This window comes from Gavia stellata, chromosome 19 (genome assembly GCF_030936135.1).
Source record: "Gavia stellata isolate bGavSte3 chromosome 19, bGavSte3.hap2, whole genome shotgun sequence".
NCBI classification, from domain to species: Eukaryota; Metazoa; Chordata; class Aves; order Gaviiformes; family Gaviidae; genus Gavia; species Gavia stellata.
Window position 1 is genome coordinate 14,051,429 of NC_082612.1, and position 27,211 is coordinate 14,078,639.

At 42.0% G+C, this 27,211-nt stretch overlaps 1 protein-coding gene and 1 long non-coding RNA gene across 2 annotated transcripts; one reads left to right on the forward strand and one right to left on the reverse strand.

Moving 5' to 3' along the window:
- Positions 1 to 686: 686 nt before the first annotated feature.
- Positions 687 to 19,412, reverse strand: LOC132318699 (uncharacterized). Its single transcript, XR_009484356.1, has 4 exons — positions 19,200 to 19,412; positions 6,774 to 6,894; positions 2,206 to 2,335; positions 687 to 1,200 (listed from the first exon to the last, which is right to left on the reverse strand). It is a non-coding gene; the product is annotated as an uncharacterized LOC132318699 (long non-coding RNA).
- A 30-nt stretch (positions 19,413 to 19,442) lies between these two features.
- LOC132318683 (collagen alpha-1(I) chain-like) lies at positions 19,443 to 19,853 on the forward strand. Its single transcript, XM_059826734.1, has one exon. It carries the CDS (start codon positions 19,443 to 19,445, stop codon positions 19,851 to 19,853), a length of 411 nt encoding a protein of 136 aa, XP_059682717.1.
- Positions 19,854 to 27,211: the final 7,358 nt, after the last annotated feature.

Sequence of the window (27,211 nt, forward strand, 5' to 3'; positions counted from 1 at the left end):
TTGCAGCTTACACTAGAAATACACATGAAGCAACCTACATTTCTTTAACCATTCTTAGACTGAATAGCCCACTGCTTCTCAGTAAAGACTGCCCCATTCCCATTTAGCTTGAATTAACAGGGCAACAAACAAAAAATCCCTCATCAGTAAAATCGCGTGCCAACTTTGGTGATGAGGTAGCAGCTGCGGGAATTTTATTTTTTCTCTCCAAGGCAATTGCTGTTTAGATGTCAGCCATTTACAAGAACTTCAGAGTGAACATGATCACTTTGAATTTTCTGAGCCAGAAGAGAGCCTGCACCTATTGAAAACGATGGTTTATCCTCCTTCATACGGGAGACGGACGATTGTTCTGCGAGCCTTGGCATAACCAATCAAGTTTAATATTCAAACAAGAACATTTTTGAAAGTTCTTAAATTACAGGGAAAGAGAAATAAAGGGTCGTTTTCCAGAGTGGTAATTTTTTGTAAGATACATATAAGTTCAGTCTTCAAGATAGAGAAATACTATCTTTTCCTCCCTGTGCCAACGTGCTGACCGACAGCACCATTGTTTCACTGAAACTGCTATAGTTTACAAATCTACATGTATCTAGCATATACTTAAGAACCTATATTAAAAGTACATCACTGAGGTTGCAGTCTTGCAGTCAATGAGTTTAAAGCCACCAAAATTGGAGCGCTTGTGCAATCTTTATTTGGCTTCCTTGCGCAATCCACAGCATGATGAAGTCTTCAAATACACCCTCGCACACTATTTTTCCCCAGGATGTTTGCTTCATTCTGTACACAGAATTGTCAGTGCTCACCAGTGAGCAGCTATTTAGTACATTTTTTCCCTTTTTGTTCCACATATCACCTCATGTCTATTTACTAATTCAAACCCTTTTCACAGGCATTCATTTCCTCAGAACGGCCACCACTACTGCTCCTGAGTGCTTCACATGTACCAATAAACTGATTTTCACAATTCATTGCAAGCGAGAGGACAGTGCTCTTACTCATGTTAGAGACTGGAAACTGAAACAAAGAAATTAAGCTTAAAAGGTTTTGCTAAAATGCCTCATTTGAGCTGATTTTTTTTGAAAGAAACAACTTAAAGTACACTGTGGTTTATAAGAGCAGCCCACATCAACTTCAGTTGAATCTGTAGGTGCTTAGCATTTCTGCTAGGCGGAACCCTCTTCTCAAGTCAGGTACCTGGAAAACAAGGAACGCAATTAGTGATCATCTGCAAGAAGCAGAGTTTACGTGAATCAAGTAGCATCACTTAAGACAGCTCAAACATTTCATCTCAAACACATAGAGTTCAGTAAATTACAGGCAAAACCAGAAATTAGACCTTATAGGAAAGAAAGTATTACATACTGTTTTTCAGTAATATTTTAAAAGAAATCTTTTTGTCCCACTTTTTCCTGTAGACAGACCTTTCAAATAGCCTTTGCTGAAGCAAAGTCAAAACATGCTGGGTTTAAAAAGTACTGCTCAGCAGAAGTTTCCCTGAAGCCAGAAAATGCTAAAGAGGTAAGATATTAAAATAACATGAAAAATCCCCAAAAGGATACAGAAAAGATCCCTGTTCATGCTTGGTCATGTTAACCAAAATACAAACCCCAGTAACTACTAGCTACATTAAAAACCAAGCCTGCATTCAGGCTATTTCCAGAGTCACTAAAGTTACTGGACAACATTCATCAGAAGTCTAGAACGCCTCCCATCTTAGCTCAGGCTTGCAGTGAACTAATGGTTTACAGCAAACAACAGCTGATTAGATTCCAGTTAGACAGGAAAAAAAAATCCTTCTCATAGTATGAATAGTGAGACTTTAAATAGATTACTTATGGAGGCTGCTGAGTCTCCATCATTGAAAGCTTCAGGAACAGGTTAGACAAATTTGTCAGCAAGGCCACAAATGTAATTGATTTTGCCACGGAACAGTGCGACGGATTAGATGACTTCTTAAGGTTCCTTCTGGTCCTAACTTTTCATAACATTACAGTTATTTAGGGAGCTTGAAAGTTATAAATATATTCAAGATGTTAATAATGTCATTTATTTAATTCTGACTTTGGTGTGTAATGAGAAGTTTACATATGAACTTAGTCGTTGGTTCAGACCACAGGTCCATCTAGCACAGAGCTCTATCTCTCCCAGTAACCATGGGAGCGGGCGCTCAAGAAAAATAAGAAGAGGGTAAGCACATACCTCCCAGCCTTCCAACATTTTCAAGTTAGGTTATGTGATTTATCTAGTTAGTAGACTCTACAGCGTCTCTTCCAAGTTTTCTTCCAGTCTCTCCTTGCAACTCTATAAACTCCTTGATCCAGAAAGTCATCTGAGGAGGAGTACCACAAGTCCACATAAGTTGTCTGAAGAACCGGTTCCTCTGGTTTGTTCTGAATGAAGCTCTTACTAGCTTCTCCCAATATCCCTAATGCTTGTATTAGAAGAGACAGTGAAAAGCCAATGCCACTCCACTTCTCTCCAGACCTCTCAGTTCTGCAGACCTCTTCTTACATTCCCCCTGTGTCATATTTTTTTCCAAACGAAGATTCTTGGCTATTCAATGGATGGAGTTCAGTCACAGTGTACCTCTGATCATCCTTGTCATCTGAATACTCTTCTGTTCTAGTATGTCCTGTCCGAGATAAATGGACCAGAACTGCATGCAGTATTCAAGTGTGTAAACCTTGGATTTTTACAGTAGTGTATGGACTTGAAGAGTAAGTGTAATGATCCTTTCTGTTTTGTTCTCTATTTGCTTCTTCATCATTCCTAACCTATTACTTTTTTTTTTGTTCAACTACTACTAAGTGATATTTTCATGGAGCTATCTACCATAACCCAAAGGTCTTGTTCCTGAAGACCTTTGGGCCAGCTTGGAAATGATCCAAGATGTGAAGATAGGATTATTCTTCCCCAAATGTTATCACTTTACAATTACCTACACTGAATTGCACCTGTCATTTTATTATACAGTCAATCTTTCTGCAAGCTATGCAGTCTTCCTTTGTCCTTACTACCTTGCATAACCTCCTATCATCAGCAAAGCACCTCACCTCACTGATCACTTCCCTTCTCCACGTCATTTAAGAATATATTGAACGGTACGGGTCCCAAGATAGACACCATATGGAATTTCACTAGTGATCTCCCTCCTGTGCAAGAACTGACCATTTACTTCCATCCAGTGATGGTCTACCCTCTGTTCACATCTTTTAAATCATATTCTCATCCATTCCAGCGCCTTCCTTCTTATGCCAGCAACATTCTTGTCCTAAGACACTTCAATAAAAAGTTCTGTCAAACGTCTTTTGGAAATCCAAGATGCCTCTATCAGTCAGATGATCCTCATCTACATATCCCTGACCCCTTCAAAGAACTCTGAGAGCTTTCTTAACTCTCACTGATTAGATAATACTTATTCAAGTAGATACTAATTCTCTCTCATTACAATATCTACTCATTCACCTGGAACAGATGTCAAATTTTAGTTTGCTGGATACCCTTGGAACCTTTCTTAATGACTGACATCACATTTGACACCTTCTGATTTTCATGTACTGAGCAATATTGGAGAGACAGGACAGGTTACATGCTGCTATTAGCAGATATTTCATCCCTGAGTTCTCTTAGAATTCTTGGGTAAATCCTTCAGACCCTGGAAATTCATCTGTATTCATCTGCCTTTTGTACCCTTACCTCTTTCAGATACTTCAATTTCAGAGACATTCTCTGCCAAGTTCCCCGAATGCCCCAAAAGGGCTCTGGAAGGACAATCTCCCTGATTTCTTCCACAGTGAACAAGGATGCAAATGGTTCAGCTTCTCTCCAGTGATTTTCTCCTCCCCGAGAGTTCATCTTACACCCTTGTCATATTCAGACTCACTGCCAATGTTTTTTCCCTCCTGATATGTTGGAAGAAGGATATTGAACTATTTTTGATTCTCTTAGCTAGTTAGGTCTCAGACTCATCTTTGGTCTGCCTAATAATAATTTTAATAGTATATCTGTCAGTGTTTATGATACTTTTGGGTTTTTTCATTTGGATGTGTCTTTAGCTTTTGGAAGGACACCTTCTTCTTTCTAATAGTCCCTCTTTGCTGTTTGGCCATGACCGCTTCTTTTTACTTTCTCAGGCGTGTCCAGTAAATCGTGCGTGTCAGCATTGTGCCTCCTCTTTGGTGTCCTTCTGCAGTCATCATGACCCCTTTATGGATTTAATTGTCTTGGGTGCCACTCTTTGTTTATTCTTGGTAAACTTTCTCATTTTCACATAGTTCCCCATGTTGAAATGAACACAAGAGCGGTGGGCATTTTGGCCTCTACTGCTCCCCAAAGATACTGAATCCAAGAGTGTTATGTCATTCTTAAAGAGCAGTCTTAATGTTCAGCAAGATATATATGCATATATGGATAGATATACACGTGTGTGTATATGTATTCCTTATACATAATTGTGTGAATTGCAATATAGGGCAGATGTGGCTGGTAAACTGGGAAGCAACTGTGACAGGACCTCTGGTTCTTCCTGGATATAACCAGACATGCGTGGGGGTTCATTTGGATCTGATCTCATTTCTGAGTTTGCCTGAAACATACGCTGATAATAATTAGCACTTATTGCATGTAGCTCTCAAACCCTTCTAAGTGTCATTATCCCTCTTTGCAGAGCAATTACGAGCCACAGAACAGTGAAGTGACAAAAGGCAGTACCTGTGATTCTTCATTTCACTCTGCTACCTATATTGGCATCTCCTTTATTTGCTAGGAACCACTAACTTTGCAAATTTTTGGGGGCATTGCTTTCAAATCATGCTATTACAATTATAGTTGATTTTATGTGGTAAACATGCCCAAATGAGGTGTTTACATCCTTATGTTCAGTCCCTCTTTGTCTGCATGTAACAAATATTTTTGTTGTAACAATGTAACATAGCATGATTTCCATGCAATAGCTATTTTAAGGTAACTTGTCAGTTTCTTAAGCTTGTTTTGCATTTCGTAGCTCAACAAGGCATTCTGATTGAGTAAGGCGATACAGACACAAAGCCCATGTTGTTTGGGCTTTGAGCTCATGGATGTTCCCATGATTCATGCGGCACATATTCTAGAGAAATCTAGCACTACAGACCAAGAATACCAAAGCACCATCTTTGCATAAGTACACAGTCTATAAACAATACCCCATAAAATAGGAAATACACAACAGCATTTTTAACTTTTCCATGGTGTAGCATCGAAACCTAAGTGTACAGATTCTTTTTGCCTAATTCTTTTCCTATGAGATGTACAGTCATTCCTTTTCCACTTCACTTTTCTGACTACCCTTTCTTCTATTAATCTATGTTACTCATCCAGAACTCAGTAAAAAAGTGTCTTCGTTTTGCATGCCTCACTCACAGGGAGACAACCTGTCAGGACAATAATTTTGCATCTTGGTCTATACTGATCTAGGGTCTCCACCAGTTTTTCACAGCAACTTGCATAGTTGTATTTTAAGCTCTAGGTCAGTACGCTGACCATGGTTTCATTTTGGGGGTAGAGTTACTTGCTTCACTAGCCAACCAATTTGGCTTGTCAAAACCTGCAAATCATAGACTATAGGAAGGTAGTACCTTTTCCTTACAGGTTTGGTGGGGTTTTTTTGAATCTACATTTCCTTTCTGGAAAAGGAAACACATGCTGCCGCAGCTAGTATGGCACCAGAAGCTTGACGCTTTTTTCTCTGAATTGACCGCTATCGGCCATTGTTAATTATCAGTTAAAGCAGGGTCACAGACTTTACTTCCATAGAGAAGAAAAAGTTGAATTGTTCACTACCCAGTGGGTAATATTTATCAGCCCTTCCAGTACTCTCACACACTAGATGTAGTTTTATTTAGTAATGCTTTGATGCTAAGTCAAGCTCTGTGTCGCATGTCATCTCAACCTGGAATACCCGCAAGTTACTCCCTTTAACCCCATCTTACCAGTTTTGTCCCAAGTGTAGCCATGCATGTTGCCAGCTGCAAAAAAAAAGCTGCTTTCTTTGGTGGGGTTCCTTTGGTGTTTAATAGCATGCTGCTTATTCAATTTCTATGTCAGTGTCACACTATTCAGTTGCTGCATGGATTAGGTACCTTTATGTGCATAAGAGCTTTTCATGATCCATGAAAATTAATCAAGTTGAATACTGTATTTAATGAAAGCATCTAACTTTGTGCAGATAGGAAAAAACCGAAAGAGAGACCTGGAAAGTATAGAGTATCATTCCATAAATAGCAAAGATACTGAATTGGCAGAGTTAATTATTCTTCAGCTGTCCACGTCATTCTGTTACTAAATGAACAGTCCATTAAAATGTATACTAGCTCTACGGACTTATTTATTTGTACATGGTTCTTCGATACAATTTTATAGCAGCGACACTGAGAAGCCAAAAACTGGATACACAGTTTCCCCATTTTTCTGTCTTGTGACTCAGAAAGAGGACTGCCATCTCTCCCACATTGCCTGGTACAGTAACTTGATTGAAATTTCATCTCCAAAACACGGTAACAATAGAAGTTTGGTACTCTACCAATATTTAAAATTCCCTTACAGTCATTGCTAATTTACTGATTCTTAGCTCTGCTGAATCAGCATCACTGAAAGCAATGTCTCCCCTTAATCACTGACAGAAAGCAGTGCCTCTGCAAGGACAGAGTCAACAAAGAACAGGATTAGGGAAGACTGACAGTAGCTGTATCAACTCCTATACAATCGTTTTAAAATTATCTAAAATCACTAACCTTTCACTTCTGGAGCATGAGGTTCAATTCTGTGTTTAGCCATGCATGAAAATGAGTTCAGCAATCTTGGTTTAGCCTCCGCAGAATCGTTTGTGTAATTTGCCATGATTGGCAGATTTTGCTGTCGAGAAAGAGTGAATATGAATTAGAAAATAAAAGTGAGGTTTTGTCAGGTTGAAAAATCAAACATCAATAAATCTGAATGTCAGAATCACAGAGAACAAATTCAGAGCTGAAAGCCTGGACCTTTGTGCAACCCTCACATGGACAGAATAAAAAAATGGAACAGAAAGCAAGATCTACTGTAAGCACAACGTAGCAGTCATCATGGCATCAATGGAGCAGTCACCGAAACAGTACTGTGAGTAGGATGGTTGCACACCAATGGACTACTCCTGAACTCTGCTCCTCAAAATGCACGGTGTCTTCTTATCCACAGGAGGAGCTCTCGGTACTGCCCACTCGAGTACAGCAGGCAGCTTTGTGTCTCAAACACGCCCCGCATTTTGCGAAGGCCAGCAGCTCGGCTTCACCTGTCGCCATGAATTCCGGGGTGCTGCCTAGAATCAAAAAGTCAACAGTCTGTTTCTAGACAGTGAAGAGGATGGTGAGTCTCTCTTCTCCGTGAAGGAGCACTTCCTGAACAATAAAGAAATACAAATTAAAACCTATAAATACACATGAAAGAGAAAAAATTAGGAAAAGGATAAAAATAAGAGTGAGAGAGAAGTGAAGAATGGCAACCCTTCATCTGTCATAGTCCTCTTCTCACTTGCTTTGGGTGACTAACTTGGATCCAAACCCGAGCCTCCCATATGAAATGAACCCAGGTGACAACCACTGAACTACCTCAGTAAGGAGAGTGGATAGTTCTTTTCACTCAGGCTGTGATTAACTTTTTCTCCTTATGTATAATTTTTTCTTTGACAAATACTAAACTTTGCTTAGTTAGAATTCTTTGAAAGTAACCATACAATGATGCACTGGCATTTCAAAGTTTAAATGGAACTGAAAAAAGATGGCATCTTTTCTCTTGTGACCCAAATCAAGACACATGCCTGACGCAGATGGTTCTTATATTATACAAACTCTCAAGAAGGAACGATGTCCTTCTATTCATTTACACAACATCTGCCACAAAAGGATATGGATTCTGACTGGAGCCCTGTGCATTACTGCAGTATAAATACCGTAAAACTCACCTATACCTTTCACTCAGTGCTCTGTCTACAAAAAAAAAAAGCCAAGGTGAGGAAAAAGATGGAGAAACACAAGAGGTTGATTGGTTTAACATAAATACTAGCTGCAACTCTTTCTGTAAGATTTAACTGGTTTGCTTTAATAAAAGCAGCAACACCACGCGTAGAGCAGACATTAACAAAGGGGATGTCTAAAGCACTCATCACCTCTGCAGCTCTTCAGATTATATTTAGCACTCCACAGTCATCGTGTTATGTGGGGAACCCTGCAAATAAAACTCCAGCAAATCTAACCATCTCTGTTACTCAGCAAGGAAACTGCTTCTGTTTCCATCCAAAACCTTGCATGAAATCCTGTCAGATTCACAGCGTAATTCAACCTGTTGTATACTAACTTTAATGTACAGCTACTTTCTACCTCACACAATGGAAGTCTATACCTAAATCTCTAATAAAGATATTCTGAGCTGTGATTTTCTGTAGAAAATTTTTCAGTTGTAGAAATCTTTTAATTATTCTTTTCCTTCCTCTGGGATGTGTCTTCTGCATCCAAGACTATAGAGTTAGGTTAGTGTTAAGTCTATTTTTTTCCTCTCTGGGTTCTTTGACAATGCGGTCTGCTTTTGGGAAGAGACAGTGCCACTGCCACCAGCAGTGAAATGCCCTGTCACACTCCTATGTTGTAACATAAAGACAGACTTTTAGCCCACCTCTCATTTTCTCAGTACTACTTCAAGAACTGTCATTTAACAACAAAAAATAAACAAAGCAAAAGAATGACAGCAAAATCTAATTTAGCCATCCTTTGGCTAAGTCCACCAGGCATATTAGAACCTAATCCACCATAGTCTTATTTAAAAATGGGTGGCTGAAAGGTGCCGTAGGATTTATAAAAAGAAAACAGATTGTCTCAGAGGCTGATGCCAAATAACTCATTGCCTGAGTTATCACCCTTCAATCAAAAAGTATATGAAGAAACTACATAAGTCATTTAGACAGCAATCACCATGGAGTTATGCTGGCCTCTCATGTCAGTGATGAAACAGCTAAATTCCCTGACAGTGGTGAGTTATTCCTTTTATCGCTGGCAGAGCTGCCAAAAGAATCATCAAGGCTACATGCATGGAAAACATGAGGCCTCTCCAAATTTGAGTGATAAAAACACAATGTGTTTTATTACTTTACTTTAATCTTTATAATTTAAGTTTTGAAAAAATTACAACAACATCAACCATAGTTAGGCAACAATGTGATTCATTTAAACTCAGTATTTAATTCCTGTAAGGAAGCTTTCTTCCAGACCGTGATCTTCAGAATTTGGTTCCCACCTCCCTCTGCCCCCAATCTCTCTCATAACTAAACACGTATCTTTCAGCCCTGACAAAGTCAGTATAAAATATTGGGTGTTTTATTACAAATTTTAATTCAGTCACTTTGGATGTGGATTTTCTTTCTATATAGCAATGACTTAGTATAGGAAGTTGATAATTTTTTGTTGCACTTTAACATTGATAGAGAGGTCATATGCCGTAAGCGAGAGGATAGGTGTTTAGAAATAGTTCTCTGCCTGACCTGATTGCCTTTAAAAATCCTAAAGAAAGTAAAAATACATTCATTCTCTTTTGTAGTTTTAAATACTTGTTTTAAAAACCTAGCATATACTGAAGAAAAGCAAGTTTTGTGGGTCTGATTTCAATTTGAGCAGAATTTCAGTTAATAACATTGCACACATAAACCCTCCTTTAACAGTCCATAATATTAAACTGAAGACAGGATTGCTAAAAGAACTTTGTTATTTTTTCTCCCTATTAAATCAGCGTTACAGACTTTCAGCAGATGTCTTTAATAGACATTGTTATTAAAAAAAGTATTACATAAAATAAATTCAGACCATTTCACGAGCATTACTTACTCCCACCATTAAGAGCAGAATTTCTCCTGTATTTTCAAATTATTACATTTATGCCTAATGCAAACAAACAAAACCTCATCATCTCCAGACACTATAGACCTCTGTTAGCATCCATACTATTCCTATATTTAAAAAACTACCACTGCTTCCATTTACAGTAACCCCCTATCTTTACAGGTTTAGAAGCTGGCCTTAAGAATGTGTTCTAGTAGAAAAGTTTCAGCCCAGAAGCTTTTTTTTTTCAAGTTGGGAAAAACATCCATCTTCTTTTTAAGCTCTTGGGTGCCAAGAGGTTTTGTAGCATCAGGTATTTTTCTCAGCTTTCATAACTCAAAAATAATGTCAGGTTTGAGTTAATTTCTTGCAACATATCAGCTAATAAATATGTGCCTTTGCATTTAGTATCAGAACTTCTTCCAGCAGCAGGTTCTTTTGTGGCCATTGAAAAGAATAGTTTAAGGCAATCATTAAAGGTTGTAGGATGAAACCGGAGCGATTGAGTTTGTTTCGTAGAGTAGAATATTTCAGTTCGAAGGGACCTACAATGATCGTCTAGTCCAACTGCCTGATTGCTTCAGGGCTGACCAAAAGTTAAAGCATGGTATTAAGGGCATTGTCCAAATGCCTCTTAAACACTGGCAAGCACAGGGCATCGACCACCTCTCTAAGAAGCCGGTATAGATACAGGTACTTGCACACAAGCAGCACCTTAGCTTTATGGTTGAAGGGTCACCAGCTCAGGGTTGTAACTACACCACAGTCATTGGGTTTAGTCAAGTTATTAGATTTTCAGGCTTCAGAAGAACAGTCTTCATTCAACAGTAATCATTATTTATGTTAAAATTTCAAGCTCTTTAAAAACTGGCAAGAAATGTTAAAGAAAACGAAAGCTGTTTTCTTTATCCTCCTAATTCTGCTTGGGGAAAATATCAGTGAGAATTTATAAGTAAATTAGGGAATAAAAAATAAAAGCTACCCAAAAGCTATAATTGCCACTGAGGCATACTCTCATTCATACTATGGATTCTGGTACTCTTTTATGGTGTTAGATGCTGTTGAATGAAGAAAGTGCATCTGAGAAGCTTGTCCAAAGCATCCTAGTTTTAATATCCTCTACTAGTAGTAAAGCAGCCACAATAACGTTGAGTTGTCCCCGAGACTCACGTCAGCTGTAGCTGCCTAGCTACATGTAGTACCCACATATAGCACTGAAGCACGAGGTACGAAGCACAGGAATTGTTTGAAAGAACTGCTGATGTGATTAGGCAACACCTGAATTAATCAGACACTTCATGACATAAGATAACTCATCTGGATGGCCCCAAGATGTGTCTACATCTGAGAAACAGAATAAAAGGAAAAAAAAAACCCAGACTGAAGTCACAGTTCTGCTGTACCCCCAGATATAATCCGGCACAGCAGGTAATCTTGCCCACCTATACATCTTTTCTCTACTATGCACCTTGGCTGCTTCATCTGCTAAAGATATAAATCACGGTTGCCTGGAGGGGCCAAAATTTAGAAGGATGTAACCACAGGCCAGGGAGTTGATGACTGACTCTGACATCTGAGAATAGCTCTGAGTAAGCCGCTGCTTTTCTATCAAGAGTGGGATCATTTTTTTCCCCTCTAGGTATACACATTTCATAGCAACAAATTCTGTTGCTATTTAGGATTCACTGGCCACTTCCATTACAAATGTTCTTTTCCTGAGATTTATAACCAGAGCTTTTGTTACCATGTCCAGTGCCAGACAAAACTTGACTCATTGTGGGTTTCATTGCAAAACCAGCACTATAGCCACCTTCACAGAAATTTTTGCAATTCTTTTGGCGAGCTTGAGACAATTACTAGGTGATGTTAGAACAACACATAGCTTAAGGTCAAGAGTCAGCAGAAACTCTTCAACTCCGGGTTGATTTGGCTGTTTAAAAATAAAAAATAAGGAATCCTCTGCATTCAAAGTAGAATCAGCATTGAGTGGAGGGCTGAATCCAATGATTGAAACCAAAGAAAACGTTTGTGTGAACCCCAGTGAGAATCAAAATAGCTGCATTTTGCACTGCTCTATTTATAACTCTGTAATTTCAAATGGTAAGACCAAAAATAGTCATTGCAATATGTCAGTTCAACGTAATCTTTATTTCCAAGACACGTAAATCAGGCTAATTTTTTTTTTTAGACAGTAGTAAAATAAATAGTTTTCCAGATTGTTTTAGAGGGTTTTTTGTTACTAAATTTTTAGTCCTTTGTGGCAGGAGTTCCTGGCATCTGAATATGGCCTTTCCCTCATCTGACTTCATTTAGGATATACATCTACCAAGGGACTTTCAGAAATATGTAATGATTCAACAAGGCAACTAGTTCAAGTGGGGGATAATTAGGCTTTCACCCTCCCCGTCACTCGGTGCCACTGTTTTTACTCTCTCCATCTCCGTTGTATCCTTAAAGGCAGGGGATCTGCAGCCAAGCGTTGCACACTCCCCACAGCCAGAAACTTCCTCTGAAGCTGCAGTGCGTAATTACAACCAGCTGCCAAGGGCTGCTGAGAGCAGGAGGAGCAGCACCTTCCTGCCCAGCCAGTAACCCCCAGGCTTTGCCATGTGGACACCCCCAAGGAGACTCCCGCGCTCTCGTAGTAAAAGTTAAGAGAGAGCAACGATCCCCCTTCCTCTTCCCTGTACCAACAGAGATACTAAAAGGACAGGGTATTTCAGCCTCCCTCCCTCTTCTCTCCTTCCCCAAAATCCACTTGTTCAAGGGGAAGAAAGCCTCCTTCCATGGCCCCTCTGCTGCTCTCAGCCCTCCTGATGCACACACTGCTCTTCACCCTGACTGGCACAGGCACTGCAACGCTGCAGCAAGCCGCGTTACGAAGCTGTGGAACCGCTGGTGACAGCAAACGAAGATGAAGACTCTTTTTGAATTGTATTTCAATTCAATGAAGCTCCTGTGAGCTTCACCTGCAGCGCAGGATTTTACCTTTTAAAATGCAGAACCCTTGCTGCCAGTCATCAAAGTTCACGCTAAACCTAAACACTATCCTGAGGTGTTTGAGACTCGGGGACATCAGGTATATACAGATGGTACAAACTGCCAAATGATGTTTTGCGGTTATGTAGCACTAAGAGCACAGAACTCTTACGCGCTGATGAACTCTCTCCCTTCAAATCAAATTTATACCTAAAGAAAGCAATACCAGATGCGTTGAACATTTTGCTCAAAACAACAGAAAAATCTGTGATGGAGTTGGGGACAACAAAACTTGCATTCTTACCCTTACACTGTGTTAGGATTACTGAATTATAGCATTCAGACAGTAAAACTGTATTACATATGGAACTGTAGACTCAACCTGTACAGATAGGTAGACAGCTCATGTGAAAGAATCCTATACCAAACAAAGTCAACCTGTGTTTTCTCTCACAGGACACTGAGCTTCACAAGGGTATGGGAGGGAACTCTCATGAGGCTTCACAAGCAGAAATTTCTGCAAAAGGAGGAGAACACAATGTGTCCCATAAACTCATGGTATATACAATCAGGGCTCTTGGGTAGAGCATCAGTATCGGCTGCATCCATGTGCAACGGCTAATAACAGTAAATGGGAGTATCAGAAGTGCCCAAGGGATTTAGGAGCACAGCACATATTATCAGGATGGATTTTACACTCCGGGAATATAAAAATTCAATAATTGGGTTTGGTGTTTACACCTCTTTTCTTTTTTTTCTTCCTTCCTTCCTGGGTGGAGGAGTACAGTCAGAACAGCAAATGAAATCGTCGTTCCAAAGTCATGACCTTTTTTTGAGCCATAATATGTAGCTGTACGGGAATCCTGTCAGGTTCACTGTTTGCACTTTCCCCATGGGTGTAAACATGCCTCAAACACTCCAGCTTTCATGCTGTACTTTTCTTTTGCGCTAGCATTGCCTGTACAGCACACACATCGGCCTTTCTCTGTCTCTTACTGCACCACTATGGGGGCATTGCATCCTCCTCACTAATCAGGCTATAGTTTTGCGTTAATAATATTGACTTTGGGACCAAAACAGGCTTAAGAAAATGCCCTCTGCTGTTTGCCTTGGCCAGTGCTTATCCTGATTCATTTCACGGATCCCATTAACACTGGCAAGAGAGGGAAGCAAGGGGTGGTAAATTGTGGTAAAAAGAGGGATGAATGAGCAATGAGCAGATGGATAGAGAGGAAAGTGGTAAATATTAAACCATCTTTGCTGTTGGAGAATGTGCAAGGGAGAAAAACGTTCTCAAAGAGCTTGGTTATTGGTAAATCAACTTTACTCCTTTGAACGCTTCTCTCTATTACACATACTCCACTTTGCACGATTTCAAAGTAGCAGCCACAACACTTGGAGTGGGATCTCGGAGCCTTAAACAGACTGCATAAGTCTCACTTTAAGCTAAGGCAACTGGGAGAGGAAAGAAGAATGGAGGCATGAGAAATGCACACCACAGTAGAGTACAAGGACAGAAAGGGCAACGCACATTCTATAGCAATGGAAAAAAAAAAAGAATACAAACCCAAGTGCTTGAGGTACACAAAGGTGTACACAAAGGTGTACACAAAGAGACATACTTGGAAGAGAACTGGAGGAAGATGGGCTCTGCCCAACGCAAAAGCCCAGTTTTGACTGCTGTAAAGGTGGCTGTAATTTCTAAAAGTCGCACAGGTAGCACAGGGAAAAGTGCACACCTGAACAATGCCACTGTGGTAGCATTTTGCACTTATCGTGACCTGGTGTCAATGATGAGTAAGCGAAGTGGTGAAATAGCAAGAGAGGCCACATAGGCATAAACATACGCAGGTGGAGTGCCTACTTCTTTGTTCTGCCTTTTCAATTTCTGATAACCTTCTGAAACTTAATTCCTTATTAGTCTTCTTTAAGATTAATCCAAATTTCCATTTTTCCACCTTCAAGAATGGGCTCACACACCTCAAATAAAATTCTGATCTTGACTGTTCAGTCTGAATGTTTTCTTGAGCACGAGCAAGCTCAGATGACCTTATTTTGGGCAATGTGCAGCTCCCAGTGACTTAGCTATAGGATTTGCTAAAGGAAAATTCTTAGGCTGCTAACTATGAACAAGCTTCATATATGAACAAAAATGTGTAGGCTCTTATACACCTAATGGTATAAAGCACTAACAATTGAGTGTGCAAACTCAGAGGATGTTGTCCTGTAATTACCACTCTGTTGGTGCCAGCCCAGTACTTCTCCAGTCAAATCATAGAATCGCAGAACAGTTGAGGCAGGGGATACCTCTGGAGATTATCCACTCGAAGCCCCCTGCTCCAAGCCAGTGGCTGAGAGGTGTGTTCAGTTGGGTTTTGAGTATCTCCAAGGATGGAGACTCCACAACCTTTCTGGGCAACCTTTGCCAGTGCTTGGTCACCCGCACAGTGAAAAAGCCTTTTTTTATGTTTCAATGAAACTTCTTGTATTTCAATTTGAGCCCATTGCCTCTCATCCTGTCACTGGATGCTACTGACAAGAGTCTGGCTCCATTTTCTTTATATCCTTCCATCAGATGTTTAGATAATTTATTTAGGAGAAACCATGGTGTAGGAAAAGGTCTACAAACACAAGTCTAAAACACAAAAGGTCTTCACTTCAGTCTTGACACATAAAAACATGCCCCACTCCCATTTTGCTATCAATATAATTAAAGTTGCAAATTCATCATCTAGCTGTTTCAGTGAGGATTCTGTTTATCTGCTTTACATGTATATTCTCTACGTTCCTCTGCCTGCTCAGTAATCACTGGGATTATTTGATAGCAACTAAATTATTTTATGTTTACAAATATACCAACTTGGTTCCACTTAAAAACTTCTCCTGTTTTACTTGTGTGTGTGAAACAAGAGTCCAACCCTGACTAAAGACAAGCTGCAAAACTCTGACCAGTCAGCAAACTATCCTTTAAGCGCTTGGTGAAAACAATAAAATCCTTTAATCTTATTTTTTTGAAGTGTGATATAAACCAGGGACTTTCTCATTTTTAGCAAAGGAACAAAAGGTAAATTTCTATCAAGATTTAGACGTGTACCAGCAAGTCCTTCCAGACAGTCTATGAAAAATCGTCAACAGTGTTGTCAGACTTCAGAAAAGTAACAAGTATCTTATTTCAACAAATGCGATTTGATCACTAAAACCAACCTTCATGAAACGCAGTTGCAGGTTTGGGGCCTCTTACCCTCTCCCCAAAAAAGCTGACAGTTAAAAGCTTGTAAAAGCTGATAGAGTTTTAAAATCAAAAGTTTGCAACTTTCAAAACACCCCTCATCTCCAATAGCCCTGCGTTCCCTTCCCCCAAGTCAGTTCTGGAGAAAATGTCCCAGTGGTGATCACGACAAGGATTTCTGCTTGAAAGCATGGTTTTCTTTGTTACCTTCAAATTCTACAGAACTGTTCACCATACACTCACTGAAAATTTGGTCTTGGGTAACTATTTTCCTCTGTTAGGTTTTGCTCTTAGCAAAGTAAAACAACTACTGCAGTTTCGGCACAGCAGAGTAGGAATTTTTTTTTTTTTTTTTTTACACTCCTTTTGCATCATGAGCAGTTATTAACTTGCCCGGAAATCAGAATCTATTAGTGTGGTATGGGAGAGAGTTTCTGGCTAAATTTGCAAGCCTGGTAATTAGAGACAATATTTTATTTCTCTCTGTACATCTTTGAAAGATAATAACCATAGTGCCCAATGACAGCATTTTTACAATTTTCCTTCAGACCAAAACTGCAATTTCAGGCACGTTAATCATGAAAAAGTCACTCTCATAAAAGTCTCAAGAAAATGAGCATAAGATGGAAGTGCAACGAATATAGCAAAAATCCTTATTAGCCTACAGGCCAAAGTAGAGGTGGTGTAAGACTGTAAAGACACAGGCTAGGCATGGATAGCTGTTCTGATGAAGGGACAAAGCATTAAGAAAGACCACAGCTTGTTAGAGATGTCAGTATCAAAGACTGACTGGAATTACTTAGAATGGTTCAAGGTAATAAATCTTCAGCAAATGGAATGTACTTAAGAAAGGAGAAATTTAGGTCAAATCTCAGGAAAAGATTTCTAACTGTGAAGTACAGCAGGTTATGGAATATTTGCCTGAAGGAAGAGACACAAGGCATATCCCTGGAGGCTTTTAAAACTACACTGGAAAAAGCACTGAAGTATCTGATACACAATAATCCTACCCCAGGAAGGAGAAAGGCCAGATGATCTAATTGGGCTTTTCCATCTCTGCTTTCTGTGATTCAGTGGTAATTCCACTGGCCAGTTCTAGTTCCAAATACCAAAATCCAACATGAACTGTAGGCATCCCCTGTTGAACGCCTCTGCTTTAGAATAACTTACCTCTTCACCCCAGCATGGAACGCAAAGGCTCTTCAGGAATGAAAACAGATCCCATGTTTTAAGTTACTTTTATTTGAATATTCTACAGTACGATGAGAAGAAAACACATTAAAAATGTGAAGAGTCATTGTATTTGTACTTAGAGCAGGGATCAGATGTGTTCAACCTGGGCACTCACATTAAGATTTCCAAATTTTGAATAGGAATTGTACCGATACTGTTTAATGGAGGTAGATTCTGTAGGTACTTTTATAATGTTGCTCAGCATGAGGAAGAGTGATAGAATGAGATTCTGTGAACTTTCAAAGGCAGGCTTACACCTTTCTTACTTTCTGCTTTTTTTTGAGCTGATGCCAAAGGAAAAAGAAAAAAAAAAAAAAAAGAGGTGATATGTTTTACATAGAGTCCTCTGAAAATCTTACTCTTTTCACTTAAAATGACCACTACCTGGTCTTGATCTCAGGTTTGGAAAGAGCTGCAGTTATCTGCCCTTCTGAAATCCACAAAGACACACGCTGTTCTTCAAAAGCTCTTGTTCCATCACAGTTGAACACAGGTGAGTAGCAAGGATTGGGCCAACAGTCCCTCTAAATTTCATGGAACAGGTGAATTACGTAAATGGCACTAGTAAGGGTTGTAGGACGGGATGAAAATGTATTAATACATGCACAAAGTGCATCAGCATTACCATTTCAGTTTGTACGAGGAGTGTGCTTTTGAAGAGACTTCTCCTGGTTGTTTTGTCCTGGCTGGTTCATGCCATGGAGTGGTTTGAAGCTGGATTACTTTCAAATGAAGCTAAACTGGAAGATGTATTCCAGCCATTACCAGACATGCAGTCCACTGCTCCAGACCAAAGCTAGTACAAAGCAAAGCGTTCTGAAAGGCATATAGCATGGTCCTCAGCATCTGCTAGAGTCAGTGTACAGATCCACTCCCACTGCATCACGCTACTTGCTAATGCAGACGTAGCCATCACCCCTCTAACAGCCCCCTTCCCAAAACTGATGGTCCAACTAACAAGACCGTTAGGAAATCAGTGGAGAACCCGGAGCAAAACCATGCACACTAGAAGTCCTGCTCGGCAGTGACTTCTTTTCTATCTCCGCCCTAAGTCAGTCTCTTGATTATTTCAGCACTTGCATTAACTCAAGCCCAAATCCTGCCGGCCGGCTTCACAGCCGGCACGCCCATGCCGCGCATGGGGGAAAGGAACACCGCCGCTTCGGGCCTCCCCCCCCCCGGCAGCAGCGGCAGGCCCACCGCCGCAGCGTGCCTCGCACCGCTCCCCACCGCCGCTCCCGCCAGCTGCGCGCTCCCTCCTGCCGCCCGCCGCGGGAGGACCCGCGGAGCCCAGGGGCCGGCGAAGCGCGGGTGGCGCTCAGGCGGCGGGCCAGGCCGCCGGCGGGGCGCAGACCGTCCGCTTCCGCGGGCCAGCCCTGTGCCGAGAGCTGCTGCGAGTCAGCCGAGCGCCGCTCCCCGCCCTCCCCGGGGCCGCCGGCAGCGGGGCAGCCCGCGCCGAGCCGCTCGCCTCGCCCGCGCACCGCCGGGGAAGCGACCTCCGCTGTTGCCCAAAATCAAAGTGCCCTTTAAATGTGCCGCTGCCCAACGGAGACGGTACCGCAAAGCGCTTGGAAGCCCCCGCGCACCAGAGGAAGTCCAACTGGAGAAGGCGCCGGCACGCCGCCTGCCACCGCTACCCCGAGGAGCGGATCCCGCGGGACCGGGGCGCGCTCCTCCAGCCCGGCGGCCCCCAGCAGCGGCTCAGGCCGAGAGGACGGCGGCGTTACCGTTTACTCACTCAAACAGTGCCACCGGCCGACGCCCGCAGGGGACTTTGTAAGGGAAAGGTGCCCGTACGGGCGTCTGTATCTCACCTCCCAGCTTCGGAAACCTGCAAGCTTATACTGGGACCAGTGATCTCCGGCGCAGCCGTCACCTACCTGCCACAAACGCAGGGTGGAAACTCTCTTATCGTTCCACAGCCAGCTTTGGGGAGCGCTGCTGGCGCACTACGGACGCGATCCCCAGAAGAGGAAGCGGCGCACCGGCCGTGTCCGGGCAGACGGTTATTTTCTTTGCAGGGCAGGACCAGACCTGGACAATCACCACCTAAAGTCTCCCGCAGCTTCAGCCCGCAGGAGGGTCACAGTACTTGAAACAGCGGCCTGTGCGAGAGCTGCAAAATGCCCCTCGCGTTCGACTGTCGCCCCCCCAGCCCTCCGTCCCCTCCGCTCCCGCCAGACCGCTGCCCCGCTTCCCGGACTCCAGCGGCGGCGCGGGCCCCGCAGAGGCCAGGCTCGCCCCCTCAGGGCCGCTCGCCGCCTCCCTGCACAAAGCTGCAGCTACCGCGGCAGCCCTGCCGCCCGCAGCAGCGGCAGGAGCGGGGCAGGCTCCTCCCGCCAGGCCGGAGCTGTCACCGGCAGGGCAGGGGCTGCGCCGGCAGCGCCCGAGCCTGCGGGCAGAGCGGCCTGCGGAGGGCTGGCCCGGCCGCCGCCGCCTCCTTCCCAGGCTGCTCTCCCCGCTTCCCCCGGCTCCGCCAGCCGCCCAGCGGCGCAGGGCAGCCGGGCGCGGCCCGCCGCAGGCCCTCCACCTAGGGGCCGGGCGGCGGCACTGCGCGGAGCCCGCCGGGGGGCGAGGCCCGGCCCGGCCCGCCGCCGTCCCGCCTGCCGCCCTCCCCCGGGGAACGGCGCGCCGGGAGGAGCCGCCGGCGGGCAGCCCTGGCAGCCGCGGGGGCAGCGGCTCGGGCAGGCGGGCGGAGCGGGGACGGGTCTAGCGGCGAGAGCTGTAACACAGCGCTCCCCCCGAAACTGGCGGGGCAAGACGGAACGTAATACAGCGTATATTAGGAGAGGATGAGCTCTCACTTGAGTAAAATTTCATTAAAAACGTTTTGAAGAGAACAAATGAAAACGGTAAGTAGAAAATCGGACGAAATGCAACGCCTGTTTATCACCCGCCAGACGCTGCAGCTTGTCCTTTTCCCTCTCTCGCAGCCACCCCAGTCCAGGAACACCCAAGTCAAACATGCAGCGTGCCAAGGATGGCCCTGACAATCACAGTGCCCGTCCCATGACAGGGGACTGAAACGCCTTGGCTTACAGGGCCTAGCGGGAGAGAGAGAGGGCAGGGCTGCTGCTCCTCACATAGCTATCAACACCACAGAGAACGTTCTGCTTTGAGAACAAGTGAATACAGTTAAACCGGACATTAGAGCAAATATTTGAACCACACTCAGGTGGTGACTGAGGTTGGAATGATCTTCCAATCAACACAGTGTAGGCAAGAAGGATAACTTACATTTGAAGAATTTATAAAAGTTATTATTTTCTGGTGTTGCCTGCAGTAGTAACAGCCTGGATTGCCTCAGTTTTACATTCCTGTTATCTCTATATATCCAGTCTAGAAAGGATGAGATAGCCCAATTCTAAAGCAGCAAACCAAATGTCTTTTGAGTGCTCTCCACTGATGAAGAGGCACGATGCAAAAACAAGATGGGGGGAGCCGCTACTGACATGTGTGACAAACGGAAGGTGGGCACACAGAGAGCAGGCTGGGGCCTGAGGGGTAGGGCAGCCTTTCTGCAGAAAACCAGACCTCCAACACAGGACAAGCAGTATGAATCAGCGGTGTCGTTCTCCAGGGGAAAAGGCAAACATCATATTTGGTGTGTAACAGGAAATTGCTCTGTGAGACAAGTGAAGTAATCCTTCTACTTTATTCAGTACTATTCACAGAATTGCTAAGGTTGGAAAAGACCTGTAAGATCATCAAGTCCAACCATCAACCCAACCCCACCATGCCCGCTAAATCATGTCCCACAATGCCACGTCCACACGTTCCTTGAACACCTCCAGGGATGGTGACTCCACCAACTCCCTGGGCAGCCTGTTCCAGTGTTTCGCCGCTCTCTCAATAAATAAATTTTTCCTAATATCCAACGTAAACCTTCCCTGGCGCAACTTGAGGCCCTTTCCTCTTGTCCTGTCACTCGTCACTTGGGAGAAGAGACCAACACCCACCTCTCTGCAACCCCCTTTCAGGTAATTGTAGAGAGCGATAAGGTCTCCCTTCAGCCTCCTCTTCTCCAGACTGAACAACCCCAGTTCCCTCAGCTGCTCCTCATCAGACTTGTGCCCCAGACCCCTCACCAGCTTCGTCGCCCTTCTCTGGACGCACTCCAGCACCTCAATTATTAAGGCATCAGCCGTGAGTGCAGCGCCTTGTTTTTAGCACCACATTTCAAGAATGATGTCGATGACTGGAGAGAGCAGCAGCGAGCAATCAGAATGATCAGAGGGTTAGAAAACACGATCTACAATGAAAGATCAAAAGAACTGCCATTGTTTAATCTCCAGACAGGAAGACGGAGGAGGAATATGGTCACAGTTTTCAAACGAAAGGAGTAATTTGTTCTCCATGCCCGTCATAAACAACAAGTAATAGATTTAAATTGCAGCAAACTTTTTTAATGATAAGCACAGTGAGATGTTGAAACATATTGCCTAGAGAGGTTGTGGTATATTTGTCACTAAAGAACAAGTTAAACAAACATATTACAAGACTGACATAAACAGAGTGGAACTCTTAATGGGGATGAACTTTACGACAGCCAGAGATCCCTTCCATTTCTGCTATTATTTTATGAGAGAAAAAAATGCTTTTTTGCTTCAAACACAATTAGGATTCAAAAAAGGGGGATACTATTTCCATTTTTTTTACTGGCTTACTGCATGAATTGAGAAACCACCAGTATTTCTGTATCTCAGCTCCCCGTCAATAAAACGGAGGTGGTAACACACAATTTATGAGGATACTGCGAGTCCATAATGCATTATTGTAATCTTGTGGATCCTGGGAAAGGAGGTGGCATGCAAATGTAAAATACTTCCAGACCCTCAGTTTCTTTTTCATGCTTGGACTGCTTTAAATACTGTAATTTGTTTTCCTTTCTTTTCAAAGAGTTTATAGGCTAAGTACACTGTGATCTCTACTAGTAACAGTAGTACAGCTCTTCCCAAAGAGGAACAAAACAGAGTTCATGCAGTTTAATAGAACACTGAAGTTGAGAAATGCCTCTAGGTTAAAGAAACCCCAAACCCTAACCGTTACATTTCATACTACTACAACTTTCTTTTAGCATGTAAATGTCACCAGAAGAAATTTCTAATCCAGAAACAGTGATCCTTTCTGCTCACTTATGCAAGTTGAAAGGTCTCCTGAAAAAAATCTACCTCCCCAAAACAATGAGTGAACACATACAGCCAACACTAGCAGTGAAAGTTTAGAAGACCTGTCCAACTAAAGCAGAGCTGAAAGACCTCATTGTTACTTCCCTTCCAAAATGCAACAATGGCTTATAGTCACTAGAACTTTAAAACATTATTTGTTGTTAATAAGGTTTATATTTAAAGAAAAACAATTCAGGTAAGCACAGCATACTGTGTAATCCAGAGAGATAGCTGCAGTTCAGATCCACTAAAAATGTTGATCCACGTTAAAGTAATTTTTAAAAGCCTTATTCAGACGCTTCTTTCTAATCATCTTATAACAAGCTCTTCCTTTCTGCAGATTCCTGCACCAATACCCAGAATAAACTCTGCCCCTTCTTGCCATGCCAGTGTCCTGCTCTCCTGGCAGCCACCTCTCTCAGCAATCAACACAGACTCCCAGAGCCCCGTTCCTCTGGGGTACCAGGGTGGGGGCTACGAAGGCGTAGTGGCAGTGTCTAGGACAGAAACTGCACAGGAAAGCAAGAGGGACAGTGATGGGCTATGGCACACATCAGTGCGAGGCCTATCAAAAAACGTTGGAAAACCCCCCTTGGCCCTCAGCAGGAACTTAATCCTTACTCCGGCTGTTTGCACTGTAAGACAGCATTTTCGAGTCCACTTCTGACATACATTTTTTCTAAGCACGTGTATACATGTATTGCTTTCTAAAGTGACGGGGATGATTTACACCTTGTTCCTCAGGTGTGCATCTACATTTAAATGTTTAAGAACACAATCTTGGAAAAGTAATTTGAAAAATTATTTCCTTTTAGCATACCAGCTGCTGAGATGATTAAGTCACTAATACTTTCTAAGTTCTCCAGCTCTCAAGAGACCTCTTGCATTTGGTATTATTTGTAGAGGTGCAAAATCCCTAATTCTTATCTAGTTTAAGTCAAAACCAATTGCAATCAACTCACTCTCTTAAAAAAATTATTATTACAAAGACATTGCATCAGAACTGCTGCTACATTCCATTGTTCTTTTTTTACAGCACTGCTTTTAAACTGATTCCTTCTCATTTATTAAAATTGAAGACAAGTATTACAAACTACATTTAAAAGCATATTTGTATTATTTTAAGAGCTAGAGTTCTACACAGGAGTTTGATTACTTTGCTCTATATACCAGTATATTTGAAGATGCACGGAAAAGTTTTGCAAAGATTTGATGAGCAATCAAATGCTTTTACTACATAGGAAGTCAAGGAAAGTCAGACACTTAACCCTTACTTGTGCTTATCAAAAGCCTCCTCTGCCAGACGTATCATATATGGCCTTTGCTATTAAAAAAATAAATAAAATCACAACAGCGAGTAGAAGTTGAGAAGAGAGAGATGATCAAGTATATTATTAATGGGGCTGCTCAATATTTAGTACTGTACGTGACTTTCAACCTTTACTTCTGCAGTTCTCTAAGATTTCAAGTGGTAGCACTATCACTGCCATCTCTCTTCTGCACCTGGGGAAATGCTTCAACCTTCTTCAAAACCTTTCAGCAGGAAAATTTGTGAGAGTCAGTTCTCCTTGGCTTCTGTCGACTTACTACTGTTCAATAACATTCTTTTGGTGTGCAAAGCCATTTGCATCGACAGTTCTTCACTGGTCACAGTCAGTGATACTTTCTGGCTAGGTGACACCACATAACAGTACAATTCAATGATAAAGCGATTCTATAAGTTCTACCAAAACTCGTACCTAATCAAAGTCCTCAAATTACAAACATACAAACTCGAGTTAGGTAATACAGTTTCTTGAATCAGCTACAGAGAGGAATCACTAGGAAGAAAAACTGAGTAGGTGAAGAGCAGCAGCCTGGAATGAGGGCAGAGAAGAAAAGGATGACTAGGAGGACAGGCTGGGGAAGACTGGGTATAAAGGGTCACAGTTGTCCTTTGGACAGAAGCTATCATTGCAAAGCCTGGAGCAGCCCCTGCCATGCCCGAATCCCAACTGCCTGTGGAACCCACTGCCAAAGCCCTCTTGCAGTATACGTGGAGAACACGCACCATAACCAATTCAAGTTTTTGCAAGAGATCTAAAGTTACGAAAGCGCAGATGATATGTATAGATACCAGTATGACACTATGTGACAAATACAGAATAGCATCTCCCAAAGACAACAGGAAGCTTTGCCAAACTATGTACTCAAATATTAGCAAATGCCAGAACCATGCAGCCTTTTTTCGCACGATCCCCTTGCTTAAATAGAGCGGCTCCGGTGGCAAACAGAGTTGTACAGCACAAAAAGCTATTCTCCATTTAATTTCTGCTTCATTTGTTGCTGGAAATGGAAAACAGTAAGTGAAGCAGAGACTTTCAGGAAGAGAAAGGAATATGTCACAGTTAAGACACCTGAAGAATACCCTGGTAAAATGTATGCTACTTTTATTCCTGCCCCAAGTTTTCCATGTAATTCTAGTTCCAGTTGCCTGTGATCAATTTTGCAGACACGCTCACAGTTTTGGTGTAGCCAGTGGAACTTGTGCATTCAACTTACTGAAGTGCTATAAAGTACTTTAAAACTCAGATCTTATGTGCATTAAATCAGATGCTTGTAATTAATGGATACCTCTAATATCTTCACGTCCGATTTTGTCCTCCATAAAACAGTATTAAGGCATCCTTTTGTTCACACATGGGACCCTTGCGCAGCAACTGTCCCTGACAAGCAACCTCCCTAACATTCTCTAATATCAACTCCTGTGCTTATGAAACAACTCAGGCATGTTACGGATGCACACCTGTAAGGAAGGCCACACACTGCACAAATAAATAGGCAAAACATTTAAAAAACACCCAAACAACAACCTCAATAAGTCTTTACAGCAAAAGGAGCATGTGGCTGTATCACAAATAAGCACTTCCATAACCCTGCTGGGTAGGTCAAAGAGCCATGGAAATGTGGCAGAGGGTTCAGTGCTAGATGGTACAAATCCTCTAGGGAGGCCAGGCACACATTTAGGTTATGCTATATCAAAACGGGAACCCTTACACCGTTGTCAGTGCTACCTGCACCTTCCAGGTTACAGACTTGTATTCTGATGCACAGATTTATTTCCATTTAACACTGTCCATGCTAGACACCAAGACAGACTAATAGGAAAAAAACCCCACTAAAACAACAGAATACAATGAATACGTACATTGTATGACACAATGAAGAAATACAAAAATGAGAAAATGAAATAGGTTAAATGTAAGGTGTTAATTATGACACTCCTTAATTTTGAATACTTGACTTTGCAGTCATAATGGTGTTATTCCAAAATAGTTGTGTGTGGATAGGGTACGGACAGATCTATACATAAAAATTATTCTCACAAAAGAGGGTCAATAGAAACAGTATGCTCAATGTAGTGATTTTAAGAAGTATCTTTAAACAATAAATTAATTTAATTAGTTAGTGTCCTTACATGTTTATATTTTATTATAAAAAATACTTTTATTTTGAACAACTAAATGTTGGATTTATTAATGCTAACTATTTACTAAATATTCATCATTCTCAAAGCTGAAAATTATTCCAAAGCAACTGATTGTTTTATTTGTCAGCTACACATATTAGGGCAACAAGAGCCTCCTTGAGACAGGTTCTTAATCCTCATTAAGTTGAAGAGCTGTCAGTAAATATCATGTGAAAGACAAGGCTATTGATATTAGAATATGTAACAGAGTTTCAAATCCTGTTGTCCCAAACTTGGTCAGAAGAGAAGATATTCTGTCCAGTTAGTGAAAGATGAAGACGTCTGGAAGCACGAGGATGTAATGATATAAGCACACTTAAAAACAGGGCCCACATTTTAAGTGAGACTGTGGGATTTGAGCCAAGATACATGTGTATCAGTCCTGATTCAACTGAATTCCTCTTTTAGAAATGCTGCCTGTGCTTATGATGCTACAAACATTCAGATCCAACAAAGTTAAAGAGAACTGATGGAAGCTACAGAGTATCTAATGAACTAACAGATGCCTTTGTTCCAATAGACCAAGCTATCATCATTTAAGAAAATTAACACTGTCTTTCATCCACTTGCTATGACTTCAATAGTAGTATAAGTGGCAATATTTATAGCATGCTATGAACAGCTTCTTTTCAAATTTGGATACAGGTTTTTTGATAAAAATACCTTAGAACAGCTACAGAGAAGCTAACAAAAAGTCCATCCAGCCCAGTATGCTGTATCTCCAACAGCAACCAATAGAGTACACACAGGAAGAGTATCGCTATGTACTTGCCATGTTCGTAAATTGTTTGTAGCTCAGGGACTTCCTTGAGCCAAAGTTAGAGGCTTAGTAGTTCTGTCTTTTGTGCTTTGAAAAATATGTCCAGTCACTTTTATGTGAACACTAACCTTCCTGTCATGCTTTCTGAAGAATACAGCATGCTAATGCAAAATAAATCGTGCATAGTTTCATGCCAAGTTTTAAGATTAGCTGTGATGCAGAACAGATGAACTTTCGAAGCAGGATTAGATAAGCTGCTTAATTAAGTGAGTTCAGATTCCTTAGGAAAGCTACTGGCGTTCAAAACAGAGTAAAGAATTCCGCAATAGTAGAAGTAGACATGCACAGTGTCAAGTCAATGCTAGAATTAGAAGGAAAGGTGAAAAAGAATCTCTCTCTTATGATAACAGAAAAATCCATCCAGAACTAGTAAATTATGATTAATTTCAGCAAATG